At 36.4% G+C, this 26,751-nt stretch overlaps 2 protein-coding genes across 8 annotated transcripts in view; one reads left to right on the top strand and one right to left on the bottom strand.

Moving 5' to 3' along the window:
* Positions 1-17,387, top strand: part of LOC133646967 (alpha-aminoadipic semialdehyde synthase, mitochondrial-like) — a 45,273-nt gene extending 27,886 nt beyond the window's left edge. Inside the window, exons 15-24 of one of the 2 annotated variants that reach the window (XM_062042950.1) lie at positions 501-630; positions 6,347-6,457; positions 9,681-9,789; positions 11,277-11,417; positions 11,487-11,654; positions 11,733-11,828; positions 11,951-12,066; positions 15,689-15,777; positions 15,853-16,029; positions 16,342-17,387. In XM_062042950.1, the coding sequence (XP_061898934.1) occupies positions 501-630; positions 6,347-6,457; positions 9,681-9,789; positions 11,277-11,417; positions 11,487-11,654; positions 11,733-11,828; positions 11,951-12,066; positions 15,689-15,777; positions 15,853-16,029; positions 16,342-16,460 (1,256 nt within the window). In that variant the 3' untranslated portion in view covers positions 16,461-17,387. The remainder of the gene's footprint in view (positions 1-500; positions 631-6,346; positions 6,458-9,680; positions 9,790-11,276; positions 11,418-11,486; positions 11,655-11,732; positions 11,829-11,950; positions 12,067-15,688; positions 15,778-15,852; positions 16,030-16,341) is intronic. The other variant, XM_062042949.1, reaches the window with a different exon arrangement.
* A 3,691-nt stretch (positions 17,388-21,078) lies between these two features.
* The window catches only part of LOC133646964 (receptor-type tyrosine-protein phosphatase zeta-like), a 131,094-nt gene continuing 125,421 nt past the window's right edge, over positions 21,079-26,751 (bottom strand). For 2 of the 6 annotated variants that reach the window (XM_062042940.1, XM_062042943.1), the window contains exons 25-30: positions 26,193-26,266; positions 25,987-26,118; positions 23,647-23,793; positions 23,441-23,583; positions 23,227-23,362; positions 21,080-21,493 (exon numbers count right to left, since the gene is read on the bottom strand). In XM_062042940.1, coding sequence (XP_061898924.1) covers positions 21,365-21,493; positions 23,227-23,362; positions 23,441-23,583; positions 23,647-23,793; positions 25,987-26,118; positions 26,193-26,266 — 761 coding nt within the window. In that variant the 3' untranslated portion in view covers positions 21,080-21,364. Of the gene's footprint in view, positions 21,494-23,226; positions 23,363-23,440; positions 23,584-23,646; positions 23,794-25,986; positions 26,119-26,192; positions 26,267-26,751 lie in introns of all 6 variants that reach the window. The other 4 variants (XM_062042941.1, XM_062042942.1, XM_062042944.1 and 1 more) reach the window with 4 other exon arrangements.

The raw sequence follows: 26,751 nt of genomic DNA, 5'->3' as shown, positions 1-26,751 counted from the left end.
CAGGTCACTACAGTGATTAGAAAAAAAAAAAAAAAATCCACTTTACCTTGTCTGTTAATGTTTCTTGGCCTGCAGCAGAAAGGAGGGGGAGGAGGCAGTGTTGACAACGCTGTGGGTGCTTCATGAATGTTTCAAACCTCACGTCGCTTGTCCGTTGCTTTCTTTAAACCCACAGTGTGTTAGCTAAACTGGAAAAGGCTACCAAGTGGCTAAAGACATACAACCGATCAATTCGCTTATTAGCTAACAGCAGCACCGCTGTGCTGACTGAATAAGCCCCTCCCCTTCCACTACACCGCCAAGATGGCGACTATTGGGGGTGGTATGTGTCCAGAACTGCACATGTATTTTATTAAGTGCGTTTTGGGTACACCATCTGAGTACTGACAGTGTTACTTCACGTGGAAGTACTTCTGAAGGTGAAAATACTCTGTGTATTTACACAAGTACACCAATTGGTGGCGCTACATAAAGAAATGCCTCTTTTTTTCCCCCTGCAGCCTCAGTGTGCCTGAACCAGGCGCAGGATCTGTCGTCCAAATATCCAAACACTGTCCCCGTCATGTTGGATGTCGGCAGTCAGGAGGCGCACCTCAACTCTCTGGTCAAAGAGCACGACCTGGTCATCAGGTACTCACCTTTTTTATCACATATTATCAACTATCACATATTGTTACTTATTATGACATCCTATTACTTATTACATATTGTCACTTATAATGACATCCTATTACTTATTACATATTGTCACTTATAATGACATACTATTACTTATTACATATTGTCACTTATAATGACATCCTATTACTTATTACATATTGTCACTTATAATGACATACTATTACTTATTACATATTGTCACTTATTATGACATCCTATTACTTATTACACATTGTCACTTATAATGACATACTATTACTTATTACATATTGTCACTTATAATGACATACTATTACTTATTACATATTGTCACTTATAATGACATCCTATTACTTATTACATATTGTCACTTATTATGACATCCTATTACTTATTACATATTGTCACTTATAATGACATACTATTACTTATTACATATTGTCACTTATAATGACATACTATTACTTATTACATATTGTCACTTATAATGACATACTATTACTTATTACATATTGTCACTTATAATGACATACTATTACTTATTACATATTGTCACTTATAATGACATACTATTACTTATTACATATTGTCACTTATAATGACATCCTATTACTTGTTACATATTGTCACTTATGATGACATACTATTACTTATTACATATTGTCACTTATAATGACATACTATTACTTATTACATTTTGTCACTTATAATGACATACTATTACTTATTACATATTGTCACTTATAATGACATACTATTACTTATTACATATTGTCACTTATAATGACATCCTATTACTTATTACATATTGTCACTTATAATGACATCCTATTACTTATTACATATTGTCACTTATAATGACATACTATTATTACATATTGTCACTTATAATGACATACTATTACTTATTACATATTGTCACTTATAATGACATCCTATTATTTATTACATATTGTCACTTATGACATCCTATTGCTTATTACATATTGTCACTTATAATGACATACTATTACTTATTACATATTGTCACTTATAATGACATACTATTATTACATATTGTCACTTATAATGACATACTATTACTTATTACATATTGTCACTTATAATGACATCCTATTATTTATTACATATTGTCACTTATAATGACATACTATTACTTATTACATATTGTCACTTATAATGACATACTATTACTTATTACATATTGTCACTTATAATGACATACTATTACTTATTACATATTGTCACTTATAATGACATCCTATTACAAAACCCAAAACCAGTGAAGTTGGCACGTTGTGTACCGTATTTCCTTGAATAGCCGCAGGGGCGCTAATTAATTTAAAACCTCTTCTCACTCCTGCGGTTACCAAAACCATGCGGAATGAGCAAGCATGCTCTAATTATTTTAAAACCTCTTCTCACTCCGGCGCATACCTTATCATTAAAAACACATTTAATAAAAAAAACGTTATTATGATCTTACCTTTACTTGTAGATGGGTCCATGTGCAGCTGCTTCTGATCAAAGGCAGTCTTTCTCATCTTTCTTCAATTTTAAAAGTCTCTGGAGATATTCCTTTAATTATTACCTCCTGCTTCGATTGAAAGTCCAGTTTAGAAAACGGTTTTATTTTAGATATGTAATCCTCCATGTTAAAAGTGCAAGCAAACAATTGCTGCATGCTTGCTGCTTGTTGTCTTCTTCTGCAGTACCTGTCTCCTGCAGTACTGGTAGTCGCAAGAAGGATCACTAGCGCCCTCTACCACCTGGAGGCGGGAGTCATTTAATGACTCATATTTGACCCGGCGGAAGTGCCAAGCATGCGCTAATTATTTTGCGAAACGAGTTTGACCCGGCTGTAATTCTAGGCAGGCGAATACTATATTCCCGGCGCCAATTCAAGGAAATACGGTAAATGGTAAATAAAAACAGAATACAATTATTTTTAAATCCTTTTCAACCTATATTCATTTGAATAGACTGCAAAGACAAGATATTTAACGTTCAAACTGGAAAACTTTATTCTTTGCAAATATTAGCTCATTTGGAATTTGATCCCTGCAAAATGTTTCAAAAAAGCTGGCAAAAGACTGAGAAAGTTGAGGAATGCTCATCAAACACTTATTTGGAACATCCCACAGGTGAACAGGCTAATTGGGAACAGGTGGGTGCCATGATTGGGTATAAAAGCAGCTTCCATGAAATGCTCAGTCATTCACAAACAAGGATGGGGCGAGGGTCACCACTTAGTGAACAAATGCCTGAGCAAATTGTCCAACAGTTACAACATTTCTTAACCAGCTATTGCAAGGAATTTAGGGATTTTACCATCTACGGTACGTAATATCATCAAAAGGTTTAGAGAATCTGGAGAAATCACTGCACGTAAGCGACAAGGCCATAACTTTCGATCCCCCAGGCGATACTGCATCAAAAAGCGACATCAGTGTGTAAAGGATATCACCACATGGGCTCAGGAACCCTTCAAAAAACCACTGTCAGTAACTACAGTTCGTCGCTACATCTGTAAGTGCAAGTTAAAACTTTACTATGCAAAACCAAAACCGTTTATCAACAACACCCAGAAAAGCCGCCGGCTTAGCTGGGCCCGAGCTCATCTAAGATGGACTGATGCAAAGTGGAAAAGTGCTCTGCGGTCTGACGAGTCCACATTTCAAATTGCTTTTGGAAACTGTGGACGTCGTGTCCTCCGGACCTAAGAGGAAAAGAACCATCTGTTATAGGCGCAAAGTTGAAAAGCCAGCATCTGTGATGGTATGGGGGTGTATTAGTGCCCAAGGCATGGGTAATTTACACATCTGTGAAGGCACCATTAATGCTGAAAGGTACATACAGGTCTTGAAGCAACATATGTTGCCATCCAAGCAACGTCTTTTTCATGGACGCCCCTGCTTATTTCAGAAAGACAATGCCAAGCCACGTGTTACAACAGCGTGGCTTCATAGTAAAAGAGTGCGGGTACTAGACTGGCCTGCCTGTAGTCCAGACCTGTCTCCCATTGAAAATGTGTGGTGCATTATTGTTGTTGAACAACTTAAGCTGTACATCAAGCAAGAATGGGAAAGAATTCTACCTGAAAAGCTTCAAAAATGTCTCCTCAGTTCCCAAACGTTTACTGAGTGTTGTTAAAAGGAAAGGCCATGTAACACAGTGGTAAAAATGCCCCTGTGACAACTTTTTTACAATGTATTGCTGCCATTAAATTCTAAGTTAATGATTATTTGCAAAAAAAATATTAAGTTTCTCAGTTTGAACATTAAATATCTTGTCTTTGCAGTCTATTCAATTGAATATAAGTTGAAAAGGATTTGCAAATCATTGTATTCTGTTTTCATTTACTATGTTGCGATAACTTTTTGCAGAATGGTTGCGTCCGGTTGCCGACTAAACAGTGGCTCAGGGCGGACTCAGCCAAAGTCCCTCTGACTAATTTTGAAATTTTCAAAACCAGCAAACGTAAAGTAAGGATCCACACTTCCAAAATGCGTTAGCTTGGTGCTCATTTACATTGAATTAGCCAGAGACAGGCTACTATTAGCAGTGGCGATTTTACATGGCTATTTCAACACCTCCAAACTTCGTAATGAAAACTACAACTAAGATGAATGTTACAATTAAACAGCTGGTGTGTAATAAGTACAGTGCTTACAGTATAAACACTTTGTAGGGTGCAACATAACACATTCGGCTTCCTGGAAAAGCTACTTTTTAGTTGGCCTATACAGCACTGCCATCTAATGTGTTGGAAGTGCAACTGCATTGAAAACAAGATAAAACAACTTGGCAGCACATCCGCTCATTTTTACATGTTACATTAAAAACAATTTTGTTTTAATTATCAAACATAATTTATTAACACACACAAATCTATTGAAACTTTGTACTGTTGAGTACCGGTATCGATTCCGAGGAACTGTTACTAAGGCTGAAACGACGCGTCGACGTAGTCGACGTCATCGGTTACGTAAATACGTCGACGCCGTTTTTGTGCGTCGACGCGTCGCATATTTACGTCACACTACCGTCATGGCGGACCGCAAAGCAGACGATCAAAGCAGACGATGCGAGCGGTGCGAGCGAGGGGGGAAAAGCATGCCAAAAGTGGTCAAAAGTGTGGGAGTATTTCAATAAACGGCCTAATAATGTTGTTGTATGCACACTGTGTCGAGCGGAAATGGCCTATCATAGCAGCACAACGGCTATGAACGAACATTTGAAAAGAAAACCATCAACTAGTCAATCGTCCGCGCGAGCATACGTTGTCATCATTACACAAAAACATGAATGTGTCATTTGTATCTGCTAGGGGTGTAACGGTACGTGTTTTGTATTGAACCGTTTCGGTACGGGGCTTTCGGTTCGGCACGGGGGTGTACCGAACGAGTTTCTAAGCTAAAGCTAACTTTAGCTGCTAAAGTCTTAACAAGCTGCTTCGCTCTTCTGCCTCTGTCTCAGCACGCAGCATTGTCCCACCCACACAACCATCTGATTGGTACACACAAAGCATTGTCCCACCCACACAACCATCTGATTGGTACACACGAAGCATTATCAGCCAATCAGCAGTGCGTATTCAGAGCGCATGTAGTCAGCGCTTCAGTGTGGAGCAGATAGGTGTTTAGCAGGTGAGCATCAGGCAGCGGACTCTCCCCAAATGATAATAAACACCTCCCAGTCAACTACTAGTAACATCACTATGAGCCCGTTGACCTTCTAGAAACTTCAACTGCAGCTCAGCTCACTCGCAGTCCTGGCTTGAGGTGAAGGCTAATTAGCTCTCAGTTCCAGCCACATCGACCCCTTCTGAGCGCCTATTTTCAGCTGCTGGGAATATTGTAAACAAGAAAAGAACCAAACATGTAGACATGCTAACCTTTCTTCATTACAACTGTTAGTCACTCACTGGAATGAGTAGAATTGGTTATTGTGTACTTTGTTGGACTGGATGTTTATTTTGCACATTTTAAAAGCAATACTTAATGTTTACAGTGCTCCAGAATATTTAGATTGGCACTTTTTTGTATTGGATGTTTATCTTTATTTTTGCACATTTTAGCAAATAAGCAATACTTTCACTTTTGTTGAAATGTTTACACTGTTGTTACAGAATATTTCGTTTTGCACTTTTTTTGTACTGGATGTTTATCTTTATTTTTGCACATTTTAAAGTAAAATAAGCAATACTTTTACTTTTGAAATGCTTATACTATTGCAGAATATTAAGATTTGCACTGGATGTTGACTTTTATATTTGCACATTAAAAAGCAAATAAGCTACTTTTAATTTTGTTAAATGTTAAAAGTTTTAAATGTTTACATTGTTACAGAATATTTAGTCATGTTGTTGTCAATGTTGACTGAGTGGCCATACTTCTTTTTTTTGTAAATAAAAGCCATGCCTTTTGAAAAAACGGGCCTACATTTATTTTTTCATCTTCATTTTGAATAAAAAAATAATCGGTAAAAGGAAAAATAATCTATAGATTAATCGAAAAAATAATCTATAGATTAACCGATTAATCGAAAAAAATAATCTATAGATTAATCGATAGAAAATAATCGTTAGCTGCAGCCTTAACTGTTACTGTATCGGTTCAAATACTCATCCCTACATATGATGTGGTATGACTCATTCTGACGTGTTCTGATTTATACAACATATCTGACCTGCGCTCTTCCACAGCTTGCTGCCTTACGGGCTGCACCCCCTAGTGGCCAAACACTGCATCGACAGGAAGGTCAACATGGTGACCGCCAGCTACCTGAGTCCCGCCATGAAGGAGCTGCACAACAGGTGACACGACGACAACACGTTTGCAAATAACTTAGTACATGTAAAACAGTAGAGCAGTGCTAATTAATGATTGCTTCTCAGTTTTTCACCCCCCCCCCCTTTAATTGAAATTCAATCGAAAACCTGATAATATTCTCTTTGAGTTGCTGGCACCACCACCTACATGCCACCAAGCAGAAGACATGGCCATTGTTTTCTCACGCCCCCTGACACCTTATCATATACCTATGTATACTTGTGTATTGTTTTCTCATGCCCCCCCGACACCTTACCATATACTTATGTATACTTGTGTATTGTTTTCTCATGCCCCCCCGACACCTTACCATATACTTATGTATACTTGTGTATTGTTTTCTCATGCCCCCCGACACCTTACCATATACTTATGTATACTTGTGTATTGTTTTCTCATGCCCCCCCAACACCTTACCATATACTTATGTATACTTGTGTATTGTTTTCTTATGCCCCCCGACACCTTACCATATACTTATGTATACTTGTGTATTGTTTTCTCATGCCCCCCCAACACCTTACCATATACTTATGTATACTTGTGTATTGTTTTCTTATGCCCCCCGACACCTTTCCATATACTTATGTATACTTGTGTATTGTTTTCTCATGCCCCCCCGACACCTTACCATATACTTATGTATACTTGTGTATTGTTTTCTCATGCCCCCCCGACACCTTACCATATACTTATGTATACTTGTGTATTGTTTTCTCATGCCCCCCGACACCTTACCATATACTTATGTATACTTGTGTATTGTTTTCTCATGCCCCCCCAACACCTTACCATATACTTATGTATACTTGTGTATTGTTTTCTTATGCCCCCCGACACCTTACCATATACTTATGTATACTTGTGTATTGTTTTCTCATGCCCCCCCAACACCTTCCCAATACTTGTGTATTGTTTTCTTATGCCCCCCGACACCTTTCCATATACTTATGTATACTTGTGTATTGTTTTCTCATGCCCCCCCAACACCTTACCATATACTTATGTATACTTGTGTATTGTTTTCTCATGCCCCCCAACACCTTACCATACACTTATGTATACTTGTGTATTGTTTTCTCATGCCCCCCGACACCTTACCATATACTTATGTATACTTGTGTATTGTTTTCTCATGCCCCCCCAACACCTTACCATATACTTATGTATACTTGTGTATTGTTTTCTCATGCCCCCCGACACCTTACCATATACTTATGTATACTTGTGTATTGTTTTCTCATGCCCCCCCAACACCTTACCATATACTTATGTATACTTGTGTATTGTTTTCTCATGCCCCCCGACACCTTACCATATACTTATGTATACTTGTGTATTGTTTTCTCATGCACCCCCAACACCTTACCATATACTTATGTATACTTGTGTATTGTTTTCTCATGCCCCCCCAACACCTTACCATACACTTATGTATACTTGTGTATTGTTTTCTCATGCCCCCCCGACACCTTACCATATACTTATGTATACTTGTGTATTGTTTTCTCATGCCCCCCCAACACCTTACCATATACTTATGTATACTTGTGTATCGTTTTCTCATGCCCCCCCAACACCTTACCATACACTTATGTATACTTGTGTATTGTTTTCTCATGCCCCCCCGACACCTTACCATATACTTATGTATACTTGTGTATTGTTTTCTCATGCCCCCCCAACACCTTACCATATACTTATGTATACTTGTGTATTGTTTTCTCACGCCCCCCGACACCTTACCATATACTTATGTATACTTGTGTATTGCTTTCTCACGCCCCCCCGACACCTTACCATATACTTATGTATACTTGTGTATTGCTTTCTCATGCCCCCCGACACCTTACCATATACTTATGTATACTTGTGTATTGTTTTCTCATGCCCCCCCAACACCTTACCATATACTTATGTATACTTGTGTATTATTTTCTCACGCCCCCGACACTTTATCATATCCTTATGTATACTTGTGTATTATTTTCTCACGCCCCCCGACACTTTATCATATACTTATATACAAATGTATATTTTCTCACGCTCCCCCCACACCTTATCATATCCTTATGTATACTTGTTTATTATTTTCTCACGCCCCCCGACACTTTATCATATACTTATATATAAATGTATATTGTTTTCTCACGCCTCCCGACACTTTATCATATACTTATATATAAATGTATGTTGTTTTCTCACGCCCCCTGACACCTTATCATATACTTATGTATATTTGTGTATTATCTCACGCCCCCGACACTTTATCATATACTTGTGTATATTTGTGTATTTTCTCACGTCCCCCCAACACCTTATCATATACTTATGCATACTTGTGTATTATCTCACGCCCCTGACACCTTATCATATCCTTATGTATACCTCTATATTGTTTTCTCACGCCCCCCGACACCTTATTATATACTTATGTATATTTGTGTATTATCTCACGGCCCTGACACGTTATCATATACTTATGTATATTTGTGTATTATCTCACGCCCCCGACACCTTATCATATACTTATGTATACTTCTATATTGTTTTCTCACACCCCCCCGACACCTTATCATATACTCGTGTATACTTGTGTGTTATCTTGCGCCCCGGCACCTTATCATATACTTATGTATAAATGTATATTGTTTTCTCACGCCCCCTCCCTGACACCTTATCATATAATTATGTATACTGGTGTATAGTTTTCTCACGCCCCTGACACATTATCATATCCTTATTTATATATTTGTGTATTATTTTCTCACGCCCTCCCAACACCTTATCATATACTTATGTATAAATGTATATTGTTTTCTCACGCCTCCCTGACATCTTATTGTATACTGGTGTATTGTTTTCTAACACCCTCCGACACCTAATCATATACTTAAGTATACTTGTGCATTGTTTTCTCACGCCCCCTGACACCTTATCATTGACTTATTTATACTTGTGTATTATTTTCTCACGCCCCCCGACACCTAATCATATACTTATGTATACTTGTGCATTGTTTTCTCACGCCCCCTGACACCTTATCATTGACTTATGTATACTTGTGTATTGTTTTCTCACGCCCCCCCGCCTCACTATTTGAGAAGCTCTGCAGTGGGGCCTCGATTGAATTCCCTGAGAATTGAACACAGTAGCAAGCTGTCAGTTTTGTGTAGTGTTGGATTTTGTGGTGTTTGTGTGTGTCAGGGCGGTGGAGGCGGGCATCACCATTGTCAACGAGATGGGTCTAGATCCAGGTATTGATCACATGTTAGCCATGGAATGTATCGACCAAGCTAAAGCTGACGGCTGCACGGTGAGTATGTGTGTGTATGTTAATGTTAGAATGCTAAAGCTGTATGCTATTTTTTGAACACATTTTTGACATTTTAACTCGATACTCCACGCCATCTTAGAAGAATGGTAACTTTTCCTGTTATCATGCTATTGTTAGCATGCTAACATTTTATGCCAGCATTTTAGGAAAATGTATTTGTTAGAATTTTTCATTTGAACCTAAAAATCATGGCTTTTGATGCTTAAAGCCATCGTAGAAGTATGGCGATTTGTCCTATGTTATCATGATTAGCTAATTGTATTTATTTAAACTTTAAAATCTTAGATTTTAAAACTTAACGCCATCATAGAAGCATGGCAACTTTTCTTATGTTAGCATCTCAGCTAATTTAATTTTTTTTCATTTTCATTTCTTTTTTCTCCATTTATTCATGAAATAAATAAATGAAAACATATTTTAAAGTTTTTAACTTTAAAATATTGGATTTTGATACTCGCCGCCATCTTAGAAGTATGGTAACTTTTCCTATGTTATCATGCTAATGTTAGCATGATAACATTTTATGCCAGCATTTTAGCAAAATGTATTTGTTTGAATTTTTAATTTGAACCTAAAAATCATGGCTTTTAATGCTTAAAGCCATCATAGAAGTATGCCGATTTTTCCTATGTTATCATGATTAGCTAATTGTATTTTGTTTAAACTGTAAAATCTTAGATTTTGATACTCAACACCATTATAGAAGCATGGCAACTTTTCTTATGTTAGCATCTTAGCTAATATTATTTTTTTAACTTTAAAATATTGAATTCTGATACTTGCCACCATCTTAGAAGTATGGTAACTTTTCCTATGTTATTATGCTGATGTTAGCATGCTAACATTTTATGCCAGCATTTTAGCAAAATGTATTTGTTAGAATTTTTCGTTTGAACCTAAAAATCACGGATTTTGATGCTTAAAGCCATCATGGAAGAATGGTAACTTTTCCTTTGTTGTCATGGTTAGCTAATTGTATTTGTTTAAACTTTAAACAATCTTGGATTTTGATACTTAACGCCATCTTAGAAGCATGATGACTTTTCTTATGTTAGCATGCTAACGTTAATGCCAGCATCTCGGCTAATTTTATTTGTTTAAACTTTGATACTTGACGTCATCTTAGAATTATTACTTTTCCTATGTTATCATGCTAACGGTTCATGATAGCATTTTAGCTAATTTCATTTGTTTAAGGGACAAGCTCTATAAAATGGATGGATAGTATTTAAAAATCTTGGCTTTTGATACTTGCCGCCTAACTTTTCCTATGTTAGCATGCTAATGTTTTATGCTAGTATTTTAGCTAATTTTATTTGTTTTAATCGTAAAACCTTGGCTTTTGATACTTGACGCCATCTTGTGAGTATGTTAACTGTTCCCTTAGTGAGAAATTTGTTGCACGTGTGTGATAAAGTGTGAACGAGTTAGCGTGTCAGTAAATGTGTTGTGTTGTGGTGCCACAGGTGGAGTCGTACATTTCCTTCTGCGGAGGACTTCCTGCCCCCGAGTGTTCAGACAATCCTCTTCGCTACAAGTTCAGCTGGAGTCCTTACGGAGTTCTCCTCGCCACCGTCAACCCCGCCCTCTTCCTGCGGGACAACAAGGTGCGCACGCTAAACGTTGGCAACACTTTGTTGTGAGTCGCAGCTCAGCAGCACTCGTGTCCCCTTCAGCTTGTGAGCATCCCACAAGGGGGCGCTCTGATGGACGCCGCCACGCCAATGGATTTCTTTCCTGGATTCAACTTTGAAGGTTACCCCAATCGGGACAGCACCAAATGCGCAAAACTGTACGACATCCAGAAGGCGCACACGGTGCTCAGAGGAACGCTACGCTATAAGGTGTGTTGGTCACACGCACGCACGCACGCACACACACACACACACACACACATAATGAATGATGCTGGTGTCATGCAGGGTTTCTCCAGAGCCATGAGTGGTTTTGTCAAGTTGGGTTTGATCAACAGTGATCCTTGTCCCCTGCTGCAGAGCTCCGCCCCTCCGGTCACATGGGTAACCTCCGTCCCGTTGTCACATGATCGCCTTTAACCTCACTGTAGACTTCTAAGTCAATCTCATCGCTCGTCGAGCCGTCCTTAAACGTCACGTCTTCTTGCCTGTCCTGGCGTCCACAGAAAGGATTGCTGAGTCACGTGTTGTCGTTGGACCCCACCATCTCCCATGATGCATTTGAGGCGGCGGTGATGGAGCGCGTGGGCCATGACCAAGACAAAATGGACTGTCTGAGATGGTGAGCCTGCACGTGTGACAAAATTAAAAAGCTAACTTTATCCAACTTAAGTTAGCTACATACACCTACATACGCTACATGTATATATAGCTACATACACTACATATTTATAGCTACATACGCTACATATATATATAGCTACATACACTACATATATATATATATATATATATATATATATATATATATATATATATATATATATATATATATATATATATATATATATAGCTACATACACCTACATACACTACATATATATAGCTACATACACCTACATACGCTACATATATATAGCTACATACACTACATATATATAGCTACATACACTACATATATATATATATATATATATATATATATATATATATATATATATATATATATATATATATATATATATATATATAGCTACATACACTACATATATATATACATATATATATATAGCTACATACACTACATATATATATATATATATATAGCTACATACACTACATATGTATATATATATATAGCTACATACACTACATATATATATATAGCTACATACACTACATATATATATATATATAGCTACATACACCTACATATATATAGCTACATACACTACATATACTGTGTATATATATATATATATATATATATATATATATATATATATATAGCTACATACACCTACATACACTACATATATATAGCTACATACACCTACATACACTACATATATATAGCTACATACACTACATATATATATACATATATATATATAGCTACATACACTACATATATATAGCTACATACACTACATATATATATATATATATATATATATATATATATATATATATAGCTACATACACCTACATACACTACATATATATAGCTACATATAGCTACATACACCTACATACGCTACATATATATAGCTACATTACATATATATATACATATATATATATATATATAGCTACATACACTACATATATATATATAGCTACATACACTACATATATATATATATATATAGCTACATACACTACATATGTATATATATATAGCTACATACACTACATATATATATATATAGCTACATACACTACATATATATATATATATAGCTACATACACCTACATATATATATATATATATATATATATATATATATATATATATATATATATATATATATATATATATATATATATAGCTACATACACCTACATATATATATATATATATATATATATATATATATATATATATATATATATATATATATATAATTAGGGGTGTGGGAAAAAATTGATTCGAATTCGAATCGCGATTCTCACGTTGTGCGATTCAGAATCGATTCTCATTTTTTAAAAATCGATTTTATTTATTTATTTATAAAAAAAAAATTTTTTTTTTTTTTTTTAAATTAATCAATCCAACAAAACTATACACAGCAATACCATAACAATGCAATCCAATTCCAAAACCAAACCCGACCCAGCAACATTTAGAACTGCAATAAACAGCAGTTGAGAGGAGACACAAACACGACACAGAACAAACCAAAAGTAGTGAAACAAAAATGAATATTATCAACAAAAGTATCAATATTAGTTACAATTTCAACATAGCAGTGATTAAAAATCCCTCATTGACATTATCATTAGACATTTAGTTTATGAGATGCGATGCAAGTGTAAGTCACTGTGACACTATTGTTCATTTTTTGTAAAAAAAAAAATTAAATTAATGTTCGTAATGATAATATCAATGAGGGATTTTTAATCACTGCTATGTTGAAATTGTTACTAATATTGATACTGTTGTTGATAATATTCATTTTTGTCTCACTACTTTTAGATTGTTCCGTGTCGTGTTTGTGTCTCCTCAATTGCTCTCAATTGCTCTGTTTATTGCTATTCTGAGTGTTGCTGGGTCGGGTTTGGTTTTGAAATTGTATTGCATTATTATGGTATTGTTGTGTATTGTTTTCATTTAAAAAAAAAAAAATTAAAAAAAATCGTTTTGAATCGAGAATCGTGTTGAAATGAAAAAAAAAAATCGATTTTGAATCGAATCGTGACCCCAAGAATCGATTTTGAATCGAATCGTGGGACACCCAAAGATTCACAGCCCTAATATATATATATATATATATATATATATATATATATATATATATATATATATATATATATATATATATATATATAGCTACATACACTACATATATATACAGTCGTGCTCATAAGTTTACATACCCTGGGAGAATTTATGATTTCTTGGCCATTCTTCAGAGAATATGAATGATAACACAATAACCTTTCTGCCACTCATGCTTAATGGTTGTGTGAAGCTATTTATTGGAAAACAACTGTGTTTAGTCTTTTTACATCAACATGACAAAAGAAAGTACCCAAATGACCCTGATCAAACATTTAAATACCCCAGTGACTTTGATCTGATAACATGCACAAAAGTTGACACAAACAGGTTTGAATGGCTAATCAAGGTTCCAATCCTCACCTGTGACCTGTTTGTTTGTAATTAATGTGTGTGTATAAAAGGTCAGTGAGTTTCTGAGCTTCTGACAGACCATTGCATCTTTCATCCAGTGCTGCACAGATGTTTCTGGATTCTGAGTCATAAGGAAGGCAAAATAATTGTCAAAGAATCTGCGAGAAAAGGTAATTGGACTGCATAAAACAGGAAAGGGGTATAAAAAGATATTCAAGGAATTGAGAATGCCAATCAGCAGTGTCCAAACGCTGATTAAGAAGTGGAAAATGAGGGATTCTGGTAGACCAGCAAATATTTCAGCCACAACTGCCAGGAAAATTGTTCAAGATGCAAAGAAAAATCCACAAATAACTTCAGCTGAAATACAGGACTCTCTGAAAAATTGTGGTGTGGCTGTTTGAAGATGCACAATAAGGAGGCACTTGAAGAAAAATGGGCTGCATGGTGGAGTCGCCAGAAGAAAGCCATCACTCCAAATTACTTTGTTCCAGAAGTTTTGAGGCTTGTCTCTGTGCTGTTTGGCGTAATGTAAGCGGGATACTTTGTGACATTTGCGCAGAAATGGCTTTCTTCTGGCGACTCGACCATGCAACCCATTTTTCTTCAAGTGCCTCCTTATTGTGCATCTTCAAACAGCCACACCACAATTTCCTGTATTTTACCTGAATTATTTGTGGATTTTTCTTTGCATCTTGAACAATTTTCCTGGCAGTTGTGGCTGAAATCTTTGCTGGTCAACATGAATCCCTCATTCTCCACTTCTTAATCAGCGTTTGAACACTGCTGATTGTCATTCTCAACTCCTTGGATATCTTTTTATACCCCTTTCCTGTTTTATGCAGTCCAATTCAACTTTTGTGCATGTTATCAGATCAAAGTCACCGGGGTATGTAAACTTTTGATCAGGGTCATTTGGGTACTTTCTTTTGTCATTTTGATTTAAAAAGAGTAATCACAGTTGTTTGCCAATAATAAATAGCTTCACACAACCATTAAGCATGAGTGGAAGAAAGGTTCTTGTGTTATCGTCCCGGGTGGGATACATTGGGGCTGTCTACACCCATGTACTTCTTGTTGAAGGTATGTGTTGGTGTGCATTTGTAGGTTCGGAATGCTGAGTGACGATCACGTCCCTCACGCTGACAGCGTGCTGATGGCTCTCAGCAAACATATGGAAGCCAAACTGTCCTTCAGTAAGAACACTCGTGGCCACGTGGCGTCCACGCGGATGCATTTGACTCAGCGTGTGCGTCTTCGTGTGCTCGCAGACTACGGTGAGCGGGACATGGTCGTCCTGAGGAGCGACCTGGGACTTCGCCACCCGACGGGCGAGCTTGAGACCAAACACATCAGCCTGGCGGTGTACGGAGACATCAACGGCTTCTCCGCCATGGCCAAGACCGTGGGCTACCCAGCAGCCATCAGTGCACGCATGATCCTCGACGGTCAGTCCATTCACGTACTACCTCCTCAGCACCTTGTCACTCACACCTGCTCCGCCAGAGCGTAAGAAGACGGGCAGGAGGGATCCGTGTTGCCGACTGTGTCGATATCATGGAGAGCCTGAGTCTCACGGGAGTAGTCGCAGCAAAATAAACATACAAACACCGCAAAGCATGCTGGGTAATCGCAGTACACCTGATTTAGCGAGTAGTCTGAACCTTTCAGGAACTTTTGAAAAAGCTGTTCCTAATCACATTTGTTGAAATTGTTTCTTTACATGCAAATGAGCTGATGATGTCATCTCCTGTTTGCAGGTGAGATCAGGTCAAAGGGCATCGTGCTCCCCATGACCAAGGAGGTGTACGTGCCAGCCTTGACGCGCCTGAAGGATGAAGGTCTGCATGTCATGACCTCCAGTACTCTGCTGGACTAAATATTGCAATATTTTAATCATCGCACAGTATGTGAGTGTACACATGTATACATGTGTACATATACATATATATATACACATCTATACACAAATATATATATATATATATATATATATATATATAAAGAAGTGTACATATACACATATGCACACATACAAATATACATGTCTACATATATATGTACACATATATATTAACAATTATATACGTGTGTACAAATACATATATGTAAATATAATCTATGTACATGTATATATACATGTGTACATATATGTATATACACATGTACGTGTACATATACATGTACATACATATATGGACACGTGTGTACATATACACACGTATATACGTGTGTACATACATATATGTACACATGTATATACACATATATGCGTGTCCATATATTTACACATATATTTACGCACGTATACACATGTATATGTGTACATGCACATATATATTTACGCACGTATATACATGTATATGTACACACGTGTATATGTATGTATGTGCATATATGTACACGTATATACAAATATATACGTGTTCACACATATATGTACACACGTGTGTGTGTGTGTATATATATATATATATATATATGTATATATATATATATATATATTATGTATGCACACCCACACAAGCGTATATATTTCTATTTTTACAACAAGTCCAAATATTTGAAAATATTGTTAGAAAAGTGTAAGTTATTAATAATAATGACATATGAAGGGCGGAGCTGCTATTTAGGTCAAAGTTGAAGGGTCACTGCTGATATTATGATGATAAAAATCAACAAAAACGGTTATTTTTATTTTTATGATGCCGATTGTTTTGTCACTTTGATTTGTTCATTTCTTTGTCTTGCATAAATAATAAATATAATATTTTCATCTGCTGGGATGTGATGATCATGTTGATAACAGCCTGTGGGGTCAAAGGTCACCTTTTTAAACATTTCAAAATTATTTTAACGTCTTGTCACATTTGAAGAAGAAATTATTTTTGCAGATTTATGAATAAAAAATGCTTTATGTTGGCATCATTAGTCCAGACTTGACTTTTTAGCAAATAGGAAACTGTCTTTTAAATTACTGCACTACTTTTACAATCTAAAACTGTCTTTTGAAGTATTACTACTTAAGCTGTCTTAAAGTACTGCACTACATTTGAAAACCACATGTATTTTTACTTAGGAATGTCTTTTAAAGTACTGCACTATTTAAAGTCACATTAATTTTTACTGAAGCAATGTCTTAAAATACCGCAGTACTTTTTCAAACCACATGTATTTTACCGAATATTTGCTGAGTCATCTTTTCAACAGTGTATAACAAAGTGCTAGAAGAATGCAATTTTTTTTATAGTATGTTTAATTTTTTAAAGGTATTTCATTATTGACATTTTTTTGGAAGATACAATTTGATGAGTCAGTACCTTTGCAACATTGCATAACGACGCACTAGGCGAGCGGAATGCACTTAGATTTTGTTGTAATTTTACGAGTTTATTTATTTTAAATTTTTAGCTAGCGGAATGCATTTTTATTTTATTTATTTTACATTTTTGGAAGATGAAACTTAATTCAGCACATTTGCATTCCACTCGCACATCGTTTGCACTGTTGGAATTTGTTATTGTAATATTTATTCAATTTATTTAATTTAATACTTTATTTTTGGATGATAAAACTTGAGTTGGCACATTTGCAACAGTTTATAACAATATGCTAGGCTGGCAGGATGCATTTACATTTTGTTGTAATTTTATTAAATTTTTTGTAATTATAATTATTTTTTAATTTTTTTTAATTTTCATAATGGTTTTTTTTATTTGTAATTTTTATCTAGCGGAATGCATTTTTGTTATTATTATTGTATTTAGTTTACATTTTTGGAAGACGAAACTTGAATCAGCACCTTTACATTCCACTCGCACATTGTTTACATAGTTGGAATTTTTTATTGTAATTTTTATTTAATTTGTTTCATTTTTGGAAGATAAAACTTGATGAGTCAGCACATTTGCAACAGTGCATAACGACACGCTAGCAGAATGCATTTAGATTCTATTGCAATTTCTTTTTTTTGTTGTAATTTTCATAATTTTTTATCTATTTTTTATTTTCTTAATGTTTTTTTTTATTTGTAATTTTTACCTAGCGGAATGCATTTCTGTTGTAATTATTTTATATATTTTACATTTTTTGAAGTTGAAACTTGAATCAGCACCTTTACATTCCACTCGCACATTGTTTGCATAGTTGGAATTTTTTTATTGTAATTATTATTTAATTTTTTTCATTTTTGGAAGATAAAACTTGATGAGTCAGCACCTTCACAACAGTGCATAACGACACGCTAGGCTAGCAGAATGCATTTAGATTTTGTTGTAAGTTTACGTAGTTTTTTTTATTTGTAATTTTTAGCTAGCAAAATGCATTTTTGTTGTCATTTTTATTTTACATTTTTGGAAGATTAAACATAATTCAGCACATTTGCATTCCACTCGCACATCGTTTGCACTGTTGGAATTTGTTATTGTAATATTTATTACATTTATTTTATTTTATATTTTATTATTTTTGGATGATAAAACTTGATGAGTTGGCACATTTGCAACATGCTAGGCTGGCGGAATGCATTTAGATTTTGTTGTAATTTTATTTAATTTTTTGTAATTTTCATAATTTTTTTTTTTAATTTTCATGGTTTTTTTTATTTGTAATTTTTAGCTAGCGGAATGTATTTTTGTTGTCATTTTTATTTTATTTATTTAAAAATTTTGGAAGATGAAACTTAATTCAGCACATTTGCATTCCACTTGCACATCGTTTGCACTTTTGGAATTTGTTATTGTAATATTTATTCAATTTATTTTATTTTTTATTATTTTTGGATGATAAAACTTGAGTTGGCACATTTGCAACAGTTTATAACATGCTAGGCTGGAAAAATTCATTTAGATTTTGTTGTAATTTTTATTTTTTGTAATTTTCATACATTTTATTTTAAATTTTCTAAATGGTTTTATTTATTTGTAATTTTTTAGCAAGCGGAATGCATTTTTGTTATTATTTGATATATTTTACATTTTTGGAAGTTGAAACTTGAATCAGCACCTTTACATTCCACTCGCACATTGTTTGCATAGTTGGAATTTTTTATTGTAATTTTTATTAAATTTTTTTCATTTTTGGAAGATACAACTTGATGAGTCAGCACCTTTGCAACAGTGCATAACGACACGCTAGGCTAGCGGAATGCATTGAGATTTTGTTGTAATTTGGTTTTTTTTGGTAATTTTCTTAATTTTTGTTTTATTTGTAATTTTTGGCTAGCGGAATGCATTTTTGTTGTAATTTTTATTTTATTTATTTTACATTTTTGGAAGACAACTTGAATCAGCACCTTTACATTCCACTCGCACATTGTTTAAATAGTTGGAATTTTTTATTGTAATTTTTATTTAATTTTTTTCATTTTTGGAAGATAAAAGGTGATGAGTCAGCACATTTGCAACAGTGCATAACGACACGCTAGGCTAGCGGAATGCATTTAGATTTTATTTTTTTAGGTAATTTTCTTTAAAAAAAAAAAAAAATTTGTAATTTTTAGCTAGCAGAATGCATTTTTGTTGTAATTTTTATTTTACATTTTTGGAAGACGAAACTTGAGTCAACACCTTTGCAACAGTGCATAACGACGCGCTAGCACAACGCTATTTTTGTTGGAATATCTTGTTTAATTTTGTAAAGGTATTTTGTAATTTTTTTGGGGATGATGAAACTTGATGAATCGGCACCTTTTGCACATCGTTTGCACTGTTGGAATTTTTTATTTTATTACATTTTTTTTAATGTTTGGAAGATAAATCTTGAGTCAGCACCACCAAGGGGCCGTATAGCTCAGTTGGTAGAGTGGCCGTGCCAGCAACTTGAGGGTTCCAGGTTCGATCCCCGCCTCTGCCTTCCTAGTCACTGCCGTTGTGTCCTTGGGCAAGACACTTTACCCACCTGCTCCCAGTGCCACCCACACTGCTTTAAAAATGTAGCTTAGATATTGGGTTTCACTATGTAAAGTGCTTTGAGTCACTAGAGAAAAGTGCTATATAAATATAATTCACTTTGCAACAGTGCATAACCACATGCTAGTGGAATGCATTTGTGTTATTTGTATACAATTTTTTTATTTGTAATTTTTAGCTGGCAGAATGCATTTTTATTTTACATTTTTGGAAGACGAAACTTGCAAAGTCAGCACTTTTGCAACAAACGACTCGCGAGTGGAATCCTGACTTGCGTTTATTCAGTCTCTGATATTTGGCAGATGAAACTTGCCGAGTCAGCACTTTTGCAAGACGACGCGCCAGCGGGGCGTTAAGCGGTTGGCGAGAGGCAGCCATGCAAACGAGGCCAGCAGGCGGGGGATAATTGGGAGGCTCGTTAGGAGAAGTCAAACATGCAAATGAGGCGAAAGATCAAGACCTGGTCTGGACACTTGACCTACTTTGTTTTCTTGCCGAGTATTAGCGAGGATTAGCAGTTAGCATCTCGCCGCAGGGATTACAACCAACTCTCTTTGTCTGCATGACCCCCCTCCCTCCCCCCCAGGAATAAAGAAGAGCTACATTATGTCAACACGTCCTTTAATGGCTGTCAGAATAAAAGCCTACAGGGGAAGTATAAAGATGTCAGAATAAAAGTATAAATAGATTTGGTCCAGAGGAGATTATTTACAGATGAAAGTTGCTGCCAGTAAAAAGTTCTTAGCAGACGTGTTAGTAAGTTCAGTAGAAAGAAGGAAAGAAAAAAAAAGGCACATGAGGACCAAAAAGTCCAACATTGCAAAGTCTGTCCTTTTAAAAAAAAAAAAAAAAGTGGTTCTTGTTGCCGTGACGATCACACCAGAGACTCCAGGCTCTCGGCCGCCGCGTTCCTCGCCAGCGCGACCACGCCCCTCTCGTCGGCGCCGTCCTCCCGCGTGCTCAGCAGGCTCAGCAGCGCCGTGTAGACAAACTGCACGCGCTCCTCAAAGTGGGGAAAAGTCATCAAGATGAAACACTTTGATACAGTTTGTCCCTCTAAGTCATTCCATCTATGCCCAACATGGCTGCTGGCGAGCAAACTAGTCTGACAAGTGTCCACTCCTGCCACGTAAAGAATTAATATTCATTAACAACAACTTTTAGGGCAGCACGGTGGCAGAGGGGTTAGTGCGTCTGCCTCACAATACGAAGGTCCTGAGTAGTCGTGAGTTCAATCCCGGCCTCGGGATCTTTCTGTGTGGAGTTTGCATGTTCTCCCCGTGACTGCGTGGGTTCCCTCCGGGTACTCCGGCTTCCTCCCACCTCCAAAGACATGCACCTGGGGATAGGTTGATTGGCAACACTAAATTGGCCCTTGTGTGTGAATGTGAGTGTGAATGGTTGTCTGTCTATCTGTGTTGGTCCTGCGATGAGGTGGCGACTTGTCCAGGGTGTACCCCGCCTTCCGCCCGAATGTAGCTGAGATAGGCTCCAGCGCCCCCGCGACCCCAAAGGGAATAAGCGGTAGAAAATGGATGGATGGAACAACAACTTTTAAGTCAACGATGGGCAGTTTTTTATGAAGATAAAAACTTTGGCGAGTGTGTGAGCTACCCAGCTGGCAACTAGACTAGAACATGTTTAAAGAAACTTTGCAGCATTTGGAGTCACTTAAAAAAATATATATATATATATTTTTTTTTTACATGTAAATATATATATTTTTTTACATGTAAAAATATATATATTTAAAAATTATGCTATTTTTTAAAATTGTAATTAATATAAACGTGTGTGTGTGTATATGTATACTATATATATATATATATATATATGTATACTATATATATATATATATATATATATATATATATATATATATATTATACACGTGTGTATATATATATATATATATATATATACAGTATATATATGACAGCCATGACATTATGTTCTTTACAAGTGTATGTAAACTTTTGGCCACGACTGTATATGTATATATTATGTTTGTATAAATAAATATATATATAATAGTTATAAAATGTAAATATTTTCACATAAAATGTATATGTTTAAAAATGTATTTATTTATTTCGGTTTGTTATTATATACATATACATATATATACACATGTATATACAAACACGTATGTATGTATGTGTATATATATATGTATATATGTATGCATGTATGTATATATATGCATGTATGTATATGTATGTATGTATATATGTATGTATGTGTATATATACAGGTATGTATGTATATATATATGTATGTATGTGTGTATATATATGTATGTGTATATATATAAATATATATAATGTAGTATAATATATAATACTATTCATTATCAAATATATGCATTTTAAAATCATTTAATTGTATTTATATTTAGATTTACTTTTCAGGTTCATTATTCAAAAGGGTTCAAGATTTTTGTGGTAGTTTAATTTCTACTTTTATATCCATTCATGCATGTTATTCTGGAGTATTATTGGTGTTTAGTTTCTATGTTGTCAACTTGTGACGTCACGGCCAAAGCAGGCAACTACAGAATGTTGACGGTTAAAAAAAACCTTCAAATTAATGTCATAATAATTGTCGGAATAGAGTAATATTAGTGTAGATGATTGTGATGTACATCACAAACTACTGATTGTTTCATAATAATAATAATAAGGAGGCAGTCTCTGTGAAAGGATGAGGTGAGCCACGAGTGAAAGAGTGTCTTACGAGGTCAGAGAAGGTTCCGGGTCTGGCTAGGTTGGTGATCTTGGCCACCTGGAAGACGTCCACAGAACCTTCAGTGTCCACTTGTCGCATCAAGGTCAAAAGAGCGCAGAAGGTTCCTGCCGTGACTCCGCCCACACTGCGGCGGGGGGGAAACAAAACCGGGAATGAGGCCGGAACATCGCGGATGAAACGTTGCCACGGCGACCCGTCTTACCAGTCCTGGACCACGGTGGGTACTTCCTGGGCCCAGATGGTGTCCTTGAGCAGGTGCAGCAGCTCCCAGGTGCTGCTGATGGGACTGTCTGGGCGTGGCCAGCAGGGGGCGCGGTAGACGCTCACCTCCAGGATGTAGTCGTCCTGGGCGACAAAGGGGCGGGGTCAGGGGCTGACGTGGCCCCGCACTCTGCTGGTGGTCCTTACCTGCGTGGCCTGCAGCGCAAAGTCCTGGACCAGCAGCAGGTCCTCGTTGGACAAGCACACCAGATTCTCCGACACGTGGGAGACAGTGAACGCCTCGTACGCCAAACGCTGTCCTTGGCCCGGACCAAAGATGGCCGCCGCCTCCTCCTATGGTCACATGACATGGTGAGTGGTGACATCACAACCCGCCCACATATACAGTACATAGTTTAGCAGTACGCACTTTGTACGGTAAGTACACTCAAAATATGTATTTGTCATAAAAACACTTGGGTAAAAAAACTATCATTATATATTATATATATATATGTGTGTATATATACACACATGTATTTACGTATATATACATATGTATAGGGCAGCACAGTGGCACAGGGGTTAGTGCATGCGCCTCACAATACGAAGGTTCTGAGTTCAATGTGTGAGTGTGAATGTTGTCTGTCTATCTGTGTTGGCCCTGTGATGAGGTGGCGACTTGTCCAGGGTGTACCCCGCCTTCCACCCAAAAGCAGCTGAGATAGGCTCCAGCACCCCCACGACCCCGAAAGGGACAAGCAGTAGAAAATGGATGGCTGGATGGATACATATGTATGTATACATACATACATATATGTATACATATATACTGTATATATATATACAGTATATATGTATACATATATGTATGTATGTATACATACATGTTTGTATACATATATATATGTGTATGTATATATACAGTATATATGTATACATGCATGTATGTATACATATATATATATATATGTGTATGTATATATACAAACCCCGTTTCCATATGAGTTGGGAAATTGTGTTAGATGTAAATATAAACGGAATACAATGATTTGCAAATCCTTTTCAAGCCATATTCAATTGACTGCACTACAAAGACAACATATTTGATATTCAAACTCAATTTTTTTTTTTGCAAATAATTAACTTCGAATGTCATGGCTGCAACACGTGCCAAAGTAGTTGGGAAAGGGCATGTTCACCACTGTGTTACATGGCCTTTCCTTTCAACAACACTCAAACGTTTGGGAACTGAGGAAACTAATTGTTGAAGCTTTGAAAGTGGAATTCTTTCCCATTCTTGTTTTATGTAGAGCTTCAGTCGTTCAACAGTCCGGGGTCTCCGCTGTGGTATTTTAGGCTTCATAATGCACCACACATTTTCGATGGGAGACAGGTCTGGACTGCAGGCGGGCCAGGAAAGTACCCGCACTCTTTTTTTACGAAGCCACGCTGTTGTAACACGTGCTGAATGTGGCTTGGCATCGTCTTGCTGAAATAAGCAGGGGCGTCCATGAAAAAGACGGCGCTTAGATGGCAGCATGTGTTGTTCCAAAACCTGTATGTACCTTTCAGCATTAATGGTGCCTTCACAGATGTGTAACATACCCATGCCTTGGGCACTAATGCACCCCCATACCATCACAGATGCTGGCTTTTCCACTTTGCGTCGATAACAGTCTGGATGGTTCGCTTCCCCTTTGGTCCGGATGTCACGATGTCGAATATTTCCAAAAACAATTTGAAATGTGGACTCGTCAGACCACAGAACACTTTTCCACTTTGCATGAGTCCATCTTAGATGATCTCGGGCCCAGAGAAGCCGGCGGCGTTTCTGGGTGTTGTTGATAAATGGCTTTCGCTTTGCATAGGAGAGTTTTAAATTGCACTTACAGATGTAGCGACCAACTGTAGTTACTGACAGTGGGTTTTCTGAAGGGTTCCTGAGCCCATGTGGTGATATCCTTTACACATTGATGTCGGTTTTTGATCGAAGGTCACGGTCATTCAATGTTAGTTTCCGGCCATGCCGCTTACGTGCAGTGATTTCTCCAGATTCTCTGAACTTTTTGATGATATTATGGACCGCAGATGTTGAAATCCCTAAATTTCTTGCAATTGCAAAGACTGAGCATTTTTTGGGAAGCTGTTCTTATACCCAATCATGGCACCCACCTGTTCCCAATTAGCCTGCACACCTGTGGGATGTTCCAAATAAGTGTTTGATGAGCATTCCTCAACTTTATCAGTATTTATTGCCACCTTTCCCAACTTCTTTGTCACGTGTTGCTGGCATCAAATTCTAAAGTTAATGATTATTTGCAACAACAAAAAAAAAGTTTATCAGTTTGAACATCAAATATGTTGTCTTTGTAGCATATTCAACTGAATATGGGTTGAAAATGATTTGCAAATCATTGTATTCCGTTTATATTTACATCTAACACAATTTCCCAACTCGTATGGAAACGGGGTTTGTATATATGTGTGTGTATGCAAGTATGTGTGTGTGTGTGTATGTAAATATTTGTGTGTACATGAGCTGACCTCAGTGGGTTGTGGTCCCGGCAGTGACACGATGACATGTGTGCTGTGGTCCCAAATCATCCTCCAGAAGTCCTTGAGGGTGTGTGGCAAAGGATTTTGGGTAATGATGAACTCCTTGCTGTGCTTGTACCCCTGCATGAACACACGCTGTAGTAGGCTCCTGCCTGAGACCTTTGAGATGTTTGAAAGCCGGGCCGGGGTCTTACTGTCACGTAGGATGCGTTGATGTAGTCTGACGTGTCGCCCGCGCACGTAGACAGACGCACACGGGAGCTCTCAACTGCACACACGAGCAAATAAAGGTACACAAATAAATATAAAGATAGATACACATCATGTTGTGTTTGACCACAAAGCATCTCACTACACTGTGTTTTTATCATGCTCCTCATATCATTATTCTCTATATCTCACTATGTGGAACTGTCTTCTTAACACACGCTCACATACACTACATATACATATATAAATACACATACATATATATATGCATATATACATATATAAATACACATATATACACATATATAAATACACATGTACATTTATATGCATTATTACACATATATGCACATATATACATATACATGCACAAACATACATATATATGCAAACATATTTATACATATACAGTATGTATAAATATATGTGTAAATATACACATATACAGTGTATCTATACATACATAAATACGTATACATACATATATGTATAACTATATGTGTATATATACACATATACAGTATATCCATACATACATATATA

The sequence above is a fragment of the Entelurus aequoreus genome, linkage group LG03, assembly GCF_033978785.1.
Source record: "Entelurus aequoreus isolate RoL-2023_Sb linkage group LG03, RoL_Eaeq_v1.1, whole genome shotgun sequence".
In the NCBI taxonomy this organism is placed as follows: Eukaryota; Metazoa; Chordata; class Actinopteri; order Syngnathiformes; family Syngnathidae; genus Entelurus; species Entelurus aequoreus.
This window is presented reverse-complemented; position numbering and strand designations above follow the sequence as displayed.